General features: G+C 36.4%; 1 protein-coding gene and 1 pseudogene across 2 annotated transcripts in view; both read right to left on the reverse strand.

Moving 5' to 3' along the window:
* Positions 1–11,109, reverse strand: part of TDRD7 (tudor domain containing 7) — a 61,214-nt gene that overhangs the window by 40,614 nt on the left and 9,491 nt on the right. For both annotated transcript variants that reach the window (XM_015589062.2, XM_006911555.1), the window contains exons 2-5: positions 8,748–8,960; positions 5,954–6,095; positions 4,797–5,010; positions 1,282–1,355 (exon numbers count right to left, since the gene is read on the reverse strand). In XM_015589062.2, the coding sequence (XP_015444548.1) occupies positions 1,282–1,355; positions 4,797–5,010; positions 5,954–6,095; positions 8,748–8,954 (637 nt within the window). In that variant the 5' untranslated portion in view covers positions 8,955–8,960. The remainder of the gene's footprint in view (positions 1–1,281; positions 1,356–4,796; positions 5,011–5,953; positions 6,096–8,747; positions 8,961–11,109) is intronic.
* On the reverse strand, positions 6,206–6,321 carry LOC112479488 (annotated as a pseudogene).

An 11,109-nucleotide genomic window follows, 5' to 3' on the forward strand; every position in this document is an offset into this window, starting at 1 on the left:
AAAGAGTGTCAATAGCTGAAGCACAGTTGGAGTCTTTGCAATTGGACCTGCCCCGTGGGGCCACTGGAGTCATCTGAACTTCTGTACCTTTTGTTAAACAAAGCAAGGAAGTAATCTAGGCTGCCAGCAGGTAGAGAGGTTGTGTATAAGTGCGCACCTACAGAGATAATTATACCCTTTGTCACTCTCTCACTCATTAGAGGTTAAGATTTAAAATACATAAATATGAGACTTAAACTCATAAAATCCTTTCAGATACTACACCATTTAAAATCTGGGAATCCAAAATGTGTGCAGTGACCACTAGTATCTAAATATGGATATAAATGATTCCTCGAGTTGTAAATTTGAAAGGGCTGTTAAGAAAACAATGGTGCATATCAGCTACCAGGTGAATCACAATTCTCCTGAAACAAGTCCTTTTTGTTCTGCTGAAAAAGTTTATTCTAATTTGAAAAGATTTACAACCTCTAAAGGGTATACAACTTTACTCAGTAGTCATGTATCAGAAAATGCATATCTAAAAGTAATTGATATAAACAAAACCATATTGTTCAATAAATTTCTATAAGAAATAATATAGATGTGTTCTTAACGGAAAAAGATGATTTCAGCTCAGTAAGAACCATACTGAAAGCTGCAAATCATTTCAAATCACATTTCAATTTCATGAAACTTAAGTACGAATTCTGAAAGCACTGTGTCCCTCAGGTGGGTCTCTAAGCGGGGATTTACACTTTAGTTGAAGGAGACAAGATGAGGAGTGGGTGCATTTCTAATCTTCAGGTTCTTTGACTTTATTATGTCTCCAACTGTTTTCTTAACAGTGTTTTGGATTTTATAATCCGAGGAATCATTTATATTCATATTTAAATGATTACTGGTCACCGCATACAGTTTAGGGTCTCGGCTTTTAAGTGGTAGAGTTTCTAAAATTATTTTTTACCATTTTAGGTCCCATATTTATGTACTTTAAATCTTTAACCTCTAATGAGTGATAGGGTGACAAGGGACACAAGTATTTTTGCAGGTGACATGTGGAAATGAAACAGAATGGGTCTGGTGTGAGAAAGGCCTCAAGTCAGAATAATAATATGTTTGGAGGTATTATTTTCTCTTTAGATCATTTCAATACATAACTTTAAAAAATTAGGGAAGAGAGGAGGAAAGATATATTCCAAGAAAGAGAAGGTGAGAGAAAATGTCAAAGCCACCACTGGATATTTTTCTTGAGGCTCTGAAGCTTCAGAAGCCAAAATGTATATGTTTTAGAAAACATACCACTAGTTTCCTTAGTACAGGTTCTTGAGGGATGCATCTGAAGAGGTGGTGGAAGGGATGCCTTTGGGCTAAACCTAAGGTATAAAAAAAAAAAAGTAAATTAAAATTCAAATAGCAAAAAGTCAATACAAGTTTTAAACACTATACTTTTTATTTAAATTCTCTGTGCCATTGAACAGCAAAATAAGTCATTACAGTATTTCAACATGAGCAAAAATGAAAATACACCTGGAATCAGCTTGCATGATTCATATTCACCCAGAGAAAAATGTATTAATGCTAAATTTAAACTAGGACTTTAAAAGAACTTGGAAATCAGAGTTCCAATTAATCGCCTTTAAGGAACAAACAATACAAAATTAAGAAATCTATGTAAAGAGTAAGCAGTTCACAGAACGACTATTTTGGAATATAACTAAAAAATGAAGGACGTGCGTCATCAGATACCGAATGTATTATAAGTTACAACATTTAAAATAGTTGGATAGATAAGTAAAATGGTAGAGAGCTTAAAAACATATGATAAAAGTGACATTTCAAACCAGAGAGGGGATTGCGCCAATAACTACTCAAAAAAATAAATATAGATTCCCCACTTGAAACACTCACTAAAGTAATTTTTATATGAATTATACTGAATATATAGACTTCTTCCAAATATGAGGACAAAGAAATAAACCATGCACACATACACACAATCATTTGTGTTTGTGTCTGTCTCCCTCATTAGCCTCCAAGTGTCTTAATTACCTGTGTTCCTAGTGCCTAGGGCAGTACTTGTGACATGCAAGGGAGAGGGAATGTTGAAGAATGAATAGAATAGTATAGAATTCGTGGCTGAAAGTTTTTTCCTTCTAGAAAAACATGCTATTTTCTCCCTCCAAAGTTGTGACTGAGAAATCTACTGTCATTAAAACTGGTATCCTCCTATAAGTAATGTGTCATTTCTCTCCAGCTGTTTTCAAGATTTTTTTCTTTGTCTTAGTTTTCAGAAGTTTAATGATGAGGTGTGTTGGTGTGGGTTTCTTTAGTTCATCCAATTTGGGATCATCTAAGCTTCTTAAATCTGTAGGTTTATGTCCTTAGCCAAATTTGAGTTTTCAGCCATTATGACTTCAAATACTATATAGTATCAAGACTTTGATACTATAAATGTTACATCTTAATTTTCCCACAGATCACTAAGGCTCTACTAGTTTTTTTCCCCATGGGCCCTTCATGCTCTGCTAGCTCTTTTTTAGTTTTGGTTTGGTTTGATTTTTTGAAGTCTGTTTACCTGCTGTTCAGATTAGGTAAATTCTATTGTTCTACTTCAAGTTTACAGATTCTCTCTCTGCTCATATTCACTTTGCTACTGAGCTCATCCAGTGCATTTTTTATTTTGGTGTATTTCTCAGTATTATAGTTTCCATTTGTTTTTTTCCCTATGTTTTAGTTCTTTGGTAAATTTTCTATTTTTTTCATTTTTAAAAAAATCTTTGCAATTGATCATGAAAGCATTTTTATGACAGCTGCCTTAAAATCTTTGTCAGATAATTCCAACATCTAATTCATCTTGGTATTGGTGTTTGTTGATTGTCTTTTCTTATTCAAGTTGTCATTTTCCTGGTTCTTAGTATCACGAGTGATTTCTTTTTGGTATCCTAGACATTAGGACTTATGTTAGGACACTGTGGATCCTATTTAAATGTCCTAGTTTAGTAGGCAATTACCCTGTTTAGGTTTAGCACATAGCTTCTGGCTTACTTTTGTACGCTGTGGTTCCATTGATAATTTAGTATTCAGGGTCCTTATGGTACTATTCTGGTCTGGTATATTCACCTGTTGCTGCTGGGCTTCTGCTTGATCTCTATAGAAGCTGCTCACAAGAGCAAAATACACTTCCCTGGGCCTGGTGCTGCTAGGTGGGAGGGGTAGAAGCGCACTAGGCTGTTGGTCAGAGAGCACCATCTTGGGTCCACTATTTAGGCTGCTGGCAGAGCCCTCCACTTGGTCACTGCTGGTGCTACCTACAGAGATGGAACGCACTTACCTGGGCCACCCAGTCCCAATAGGTGAGGAGTAGGAGGCTCCAGATTGTAGGGGGGAGAATACTCCCCTGGGCTCACAACCTAGGATGCCTGATTTTGCTATAATTTTATAGATTTGGTTCAAAATTGGATTTTTAAGTTTAGGCATGCAACTAGAGGAGACAATCATACCTCAGTCACAAAATGCAGTGGTCCCCAAACTTTTTGGCACCAAGGACTGGTGATCCTATGGGAACATAATGCCTGATGATCTAAGGGGGAGCTGAGGTGGTGATTCTAGCACTGAGAAACTGCTGCAAATACAAATGAAGCTTTTCTTGCTCACCAGCCGCTCACCTCCTGCTGTGCAGTCTGGTTCCTGATATACTGGACCCAACTAATGTTTTAGGTCATATTTTCTAGACCTTATCAAAATTATAATAATCACAAACAACATTAAATATATACCATTATGGCAAATATTTGGCATTTCTAAAAATATCAAGATATAAAAAATTAATACCCTTTTGCCTAACTTAAAAAAATTAATTATTTCCAAATATTCCAGTATTGGGTAGGTTCCATGTTGTGGGGGGGGGGGGACTAGAGAAACTATCTTTTACACAAATGGAATTTTTGAACACTAAATTAAAGAGATTTGATATAGCAAAATTTGTTTCGTAAAGGCACAAATAGATGGAAAAATGTGATACTCATTCATCTATATCAGGACTTGGCAAATTTTTTCTGTGAAGGGTTCAATAATTCATATTTTAGGCTTCCCAGGCTGTATTGTCTTTGCACTGCTATTCAACTCTGCAGTTATGCAAAAGCAACCACAGACAACATAGAAAGGAATGTGGCTGTGTTCCTTTGAAATTTTATTTACAGAAAACAGGCAATAAGCTAGATTTGGTCCATGGGTAGTAGTTTGCTGACCTGAGTTACCATAAAATTTAGGGCCAGAAAGAAAACTTGAGACCTCCTAGCTAACATTTTTGTTGAACAAATGAGGACACCACAGCCTCATAAGATGAAATAATTTCACTAATTTCACCTGACTAGTGAATGGCAGCATCTAAACTAAGACTTTAAGGTTGTGTTATTACTGCCAGTCTGGTATTCTGATGCATAGATATATTATGCTACTATATGATTATGGACATAATTATTGGAGCACAGTGTAGTACACAAACTAATCAGATTTTACTTAAAACTTCAGAAAAAGTTGAAGTTATGTTGAAATTACATATTAGGACAGCTTTTAAAATGAATTTCACAAGGAGAGATTACCAAAAATGTGGAGAAAATATAAAATGGAGCTATTCAGAGAATGACACTCATGCAGCCAGGAAAACTGAACTTACTAGTAATGATGCATTTCTCTACTACATATGAAGTTACATTATACAAAACAAAGTATTTCCTTCTTACCCTAAATATGCATTTTTAATGTTTATTATCCTAGGTTCACCAAACGTCTCCTTGTAGACAAAGCACAAATACCTGCTGCTGGCAGACATGGCCACATGCCTCTGCACTGGCATATCTCTGAACGCGTCACCTCCGACAGTTGTGTGCAACGTGTAAGGCGGCATTTCAGCAGCGGACTTAACTCCGAGAGAGTTTCCTTTGTCTCTTAACAGTGTTGGACTGGGTTTTTTGCTGATAGAAAAATCCGAAGAAAATCCTGGTTGTCTGAGGGTTGCTTTTGGTTTTCCTATGGAGTTAGGCACACAGAATGGAATCGATTAGCTTACCCAAACTCAAACTTCATGTCACTCCCCTGTCCATATGTTTTCTGAGAGACTCCATTCTCAGAACAGTGTATAAGAAAACGAGGAAGTTGCCACTGGTCAGCAGAAAGAGTAAACTAGTGAGTATTTAGCAGATATTAAAAGCCCTATTTAAAATGTGGCTTCATCTACTAGACTATCAGTTATTTTCCCTCTACTCACCAACTAACATGTCAATGGCAGCTACCTCATGGTCTTACAAATGTGGCACACTCAGCCACATCCCTGTCCCTCAATTTAAACTCTTCCCATCATTTGAGGTCTGGGTTCAAATCTCCTTTTCGCTATAAAGACTTCCATTGCCATTTTCGCTCATGATTGCTCCCTTACCTAAAATGCTCATTGTGGCATTTAGGCATCTACTCTATTATATTACCATTGAACTATTTCTTGAGAATTTAGTTTTAGAACTGATTATAAGCTCCTTGAGATAAATGTTCAGTAAACACAGGCTGAATTCTCTATAAGACACCTTTGTGTACTATATCATTCATGTTTTTCTGAAAATAGAAGATTTGTACTAAAAGACATGATTTGCAAAATAAGACATTAAATCATAGGTTCTTGGTTCATCTAACATTCTGGATGAGGCTTTCCCTCAAATAACCTAAAAGAATAAAACCATACTTTGTCATAAGCTTAATTAAAATCTACTCTTACTTCATACAGAGTGATTACTGCATTTAGTAAGTCATGCTCATCATAGTCACTTAATTTCAAATGGAAATATAGCTTCAGGATTTTGCCCTTGACATATGAATGGCAACAAATATATGTTTATCATAAATACAAGTAATCTTTCCACAATTTCATACATCAGTGTATTCATAGACAGACTTAAAAGTTTTAGCACATGAAAAAAACTACCTTCTAGAAAAAATGGCATGGTCTTCTTTACTCTCATCTGACAATTAACTTGCCGCCCAGTTTTCCTTTTAGAACTCCTCTGACGAGCCACAAGCTGAGCAATTCTTGCAGTTTCCATGCAGGCCACGGCATAGCAGGTAACCTATTCATGAGAGGCAAAGTGAGAGGAGAAACATCACTCATATTCACTGGTGCCTAGAGGCCAATTTTTTATTTCTTTTCTTTTTTATTATTATTATTTATTATTATTTATGCCTACAGCACCTGGCATTCCTAGGTAGTCTCTCATCCAAGTACTAACCAGGCCCGACCCTGCTTAGCTGCCGAGATCAGACATCGGGCTTGTTCAGGGTGGCATGGCCATAGACCATGGACTGTGGCTCCATTGGGGTGTGAACCCAGGACCTTCTGCGTGTAAAGCAGACATGCTAACCTCTACACTATGGAACCACGTCCTAGAGGCCAATTTTTTAAATTAGTGAGTTTACATGTCTCAAATTAAGCTGTATGCAAATATTCATGTCTCTCTTCCGTTCGAGCAAAATTATACTCTCTATACGAAAAATCAAGTACAGTCTAGCACACTGAATAATCTTTCCTCAAATTGAAAATTTAATTTATTCCTTAAAAAGATATTTATTAAACATCTACAGTGTGCTAGGTACTACAGGATTAATAAATGAACCAAAAGAAACCTGTGATCTGCACATATTATCTCATATGATCTGTGAGATATATTTTATTCCATTTTATACAATGGGAAAACATAGGCTCAGGAAAATTAAGCAACCTTCCCAAGTCACACAACTAGGCTATCTCCCTGAATCCAAAGAATGTACACATAACTGCTATGTTGTGTTACCTTTCAGAGACTACTAAATCCTAGTCTTGTCACTGCACAGATCAGCTGGGTGACTTAGAGCAAAGCGGTTCACCTCCCTAGTGTCAGTATTTGCAGCAGTAAAATAGGGTTTTACAAGGCTTAGATCTAAATAGGGTTTTACAGGGCTTAGATCTGGGGTTTTCAAACTGTTTGATGGAGCCATAGGATTCCATGGAGGTGCCTCAGGGCCTCACAGTGGCGAGGGTGTGCAAGCTAGGGAGGGCAGGCAGAGGTCCTGGACCCTCTGCACCTGCTTAAAACATAGCAGCTCAGCTTTATATATATATTTTTTAAAAAACTGGTGTGACATATAGAATATTTGAAAAAAATATCTGAAGAAAGAATGTAGACTATTGGGACTAGATGATCTCTGAAGCCCCATCTAGTGTGAAAGTCTTTGATTCTAAGCTGAAATCAAGAATAGGAAAGCAGTGAAGCTTTACACTATGAGCCAAAACATGGTCCTGCTCATTGGCCCAGTACATCTAGTCCTGAAAATATGTTACAGGAATATGATTCGAAAGAAGAAAAAGTTAAATATTCAAATACGTGCAGTAGGGGCTATTCTAATAGTCAAAACTTAGAAACATTAAAAATGTCCCAAATAGAGAAATAAGAGTAAACTATAGTTTAGTAACCATATGAAGCACTACTAATTTATTAATTCATTCAGATATTTGATCATTCATATATTCAACACATATTTATCAAGTACCAACTATTAGGAATGAAAAAACAATCTCTCATTAAGAAACTTACGAAGGAAAAAGAGAGACAAAGAGACTAAATAGAAAACATTAAGTCAAATATTTATTGAATATATGGTGTCAAGTAGACAGAAAGGAAGGCTTAAATCTCTTTGGGAGAATCAGGAACATGGAAGAAAGCTTTATTCCTATAATATCTAATTTATACCTTCTCCTTATAAAAATCATTATAGCTCAGGTGGACGTCCCCTTGACCACTCTGCCGATCCCGCGCCCCTTTTTCCTCCTCCGCCCATCGCTTCCCATGCCCACTGCAAACAGAGCAACAAGTACTACAAGTTGTGGTGAGAAATGTTCCATACCAGTCCTATGTATTTACATATATAGAAATGCACCCAGAAAAATGAACTATTTTTGGGGGGGGTGGGTGCTTTTGCTTGTCTTTTGGGTGGTGGTTTGTCCATCTCTCTTATACTGTACACTGGGCAGATACTGAGGGTGAAACTGCTGGGTCACAGAGTACATACAATAAAAAATTTACTTGCTACCACCAAATTGCCCGTGTTATACCTAAAATATTCTTCAAGAGAATATGGATATGAATATATAGTATCATTCCAAAAAAATTAGACGATTTAAAATTGTAGAGTAATACGATCATATGAGTGTGAAGACAAGAATAGGCTAGAGAGAGACAGGACTGAAGATGGGGAGAATGGTAGGGGGGCCTTGTAATAAACAAAGTGCTTACTGATTGATTAGGGTCCAGAGAGTAGGAAGAGATATGAGTGAAGTCAAGTGACAGAATTTAAAAGTGTCTATTAGCTTTGGTAATCAAGGGGTCATTAGCGACCTGGGTGAAAAACGGTTGTAGTAGGTTCATAATGGGTGGGCGTGACGTTTAAGCAGTTAGGATCTCTAGTTGTTATTTTGTTTGGATGCTGAGGCTGGGTAAACTTTAATTTTAAAATTTCTTATTTGATGTGGTTAAAACCTTATTTTTACAATGGAAAGAATTTGAGGGGTTAACCAAAGTAATCAGAATCTAGGCTGTGCTCGGATGCTGTTTTCTCTATTACTACTAATGCCAAACCACTTAGCTAGTACTTTTCACTTTGACTTCTCTCCATTATGAAATTGGAAGAGCCAAATGGGCAATTAAAAATTGGTTTGACTCTTCTGACATGCACAATTACCTCCTTACCTCTCCGGAACGACTGGTGTCTATCCTGACAACCGCCGGCACACTTCTCAGATAGGCTTCTAGTGTAGGATACCCTAACTGTTTGAATGGGATCCAGTCCCCAGTCAAGGATCTGTACTCTCCTTGGAGCCGCGGTAATGCTATTCCGTTCTTATGAGACTGCAGAACAGCTCGTAGCATTTTCGAAACTAGATCTGCTTCCAGCATCTTTACCTGTAAGAGAACAGTAGAAGGTTACTATGATATGATTCATTAGTCTGTGAATTCGAATTGATTTTCAGAGTTTATACTTGTTCGATCATTCCATAAATTGTTGCTGACTACTTTCTGTGCTATTACAATACAGGAAAATAGCTGCTACAATAGAGAAAAGCAGAGAACATAGGGGAAGTCAGAAATCACAAAGACTAGCCTGGGGAGGGAAGGTATCACAGACTTTCGCAGGTGAGGGAAGGCCCAAATCAAGTCCTGAAGGACAAGAAGGAATCCGTCAGGCAAGGAGGAAGAGGGTGTGTACTGGGGATGGGGATGGGGAGTGGTACTAGCCCCAAGTAAAGAGAACAGAAAGTGCTTCAGAAAGTGCAAAAGGCACAGAGGTGAGAGAGAAGTACCTGGTTGGTTCTGAGAATTCCAGGCAGTTAAGTGGCTAGACATGATTGAACAAAGACTTCAAGCTGAGGGCTAAAAGATGGGGATAGAAGAGATGGAAAGAGGCAGGCCCAGGAAAGACTACTATACTATGTTAATGTTTGCTTTTTTTGTCAAAAGTAATGTTTGCTTTTTTGTCAAAAGTAATGTTTTTTTGAGAAAAAAAGAGAGCGAATTATACCAAAAGTAAGTAGAAGGAAGGAAATAATAAATATGAGAGCAAAATAAACATAGAAATGATAAAACAAATCAGTAATAAAATAGGAAAAAAATTAGAGGAAAAATAACGAAAACGAAACTAGTTTTTTGAAAACATCAATAAAATTAATAAACTTCCAGGTAGATTAATTGAGAAAAAAAGGAGACACAAATTACCATTAATGGGATTGAAAGAGGGGCCACACATTCCAACTTTCTCAAAAAGAAATAGATAACCTTAATATCCCTATATCTATTAGAGAAATTGAATTTGTAGTTTAAAATCTTCACACAAAGAAAATTCAAAGCCCAGATGGATTCATTGGCAAATTATACCTAACACTTAAGGAAGAATGAATATTACTTCTAGACACTATTCCAGAAAAGAGAGGGGAAGAGGGCACTTCTGATTCTGTTTCATGAGGCTGGAATTGTGCTGATTCCAAAAAGAGACAAAGACTTCACAGGAAAAGAATCGACCAATATCTCTCATGAACATAAAGGCAAAAAATTTTAACTAAATATTAACAAATCAAATTCAACAATATGCAAGAAAGATAACATGTCATAATCAATTATGATTTACTCTAAGAGTACAAAGTTGGTCCAACGTTCATAAGTCAATCAATGTAATTCACTGTATCTGCAAATTAAAGGAGAAAAACTAGTCATATCAATAGGTGAAGAAAAAACATTGGACAAAATTCACAATAGTTTATGATAAAAACTCTCAGAAAATAAAAATAGAAGGGAATCTCCTTAACCTGATAAAGAGTATCTAGGAAAAACCCAAAGCAAACGTCATAGGTAACGGTGAAAGAGTGAATGAATTCTCCCTAAGATTGGGAAGAAGGAAAGAATTTCTATTCTCTTATGGTAAAGGCCCTAGCCAGTGCAATAATGGTGACATCAAGACTTCTATCAAATTATATTAATCAAAATATTGTGGTACTGTCAAAAAGTCACATTGATCAATGGAACAGAATACAGAAACAAGAAACAGACCCACACTGATTTTTGACAAAGATACCAAGAAAATTCAATGGAAAAAGTTCAGCAAACAGTGCTGAACAACTGGTCATCTATACACAAAAACCGAATGTCATACCATATACAAAAACTAACTCAAAATGGATCACTTGGGTCCTCAATGAAAACGCTAATACTGTAAAACTTCTAGAAAAAAATATAGGAGTAAATCTTTTGACTTTGAGCTAGGCAAAGACTTTTTGGAACCACAGAAGACAAAATTGATAAATTAGATCTCATCAAAATTTAAAATTCCTGCCTTCCAAAGTCTGTTAAAAAAAAAAATGAAAACACAAGCTACAGACTGAGAGAAAATATTTTCATAACACAGCTGGTAAAGGACTGTTAACCAGCACATATAAACAATATTTGAAACTCAATAACAAGAAAACAAAGGGCCCAGTTAAAAATGTGCAAAAGATCTGAACAAATACTTCACTAAAGCAGATGTAGATGGCAAAAACAAACAAACAAAAAACCCACTTAG

Source organism: Pteropus alecto, unplaced genomic scaffold, assembly GCF_000325575.1.
Source record: "Pteropus alecto unplaced genomic scaffold, ASM32557v1 scaffold114, whole genome shotgun sequence".
Taxonomy (NCBI): Eukaryota; Metazoa; Chordata; class Mammalia; order Chiroptera; family Pteropodidae; genus Pteropus; species Pteropus alecto.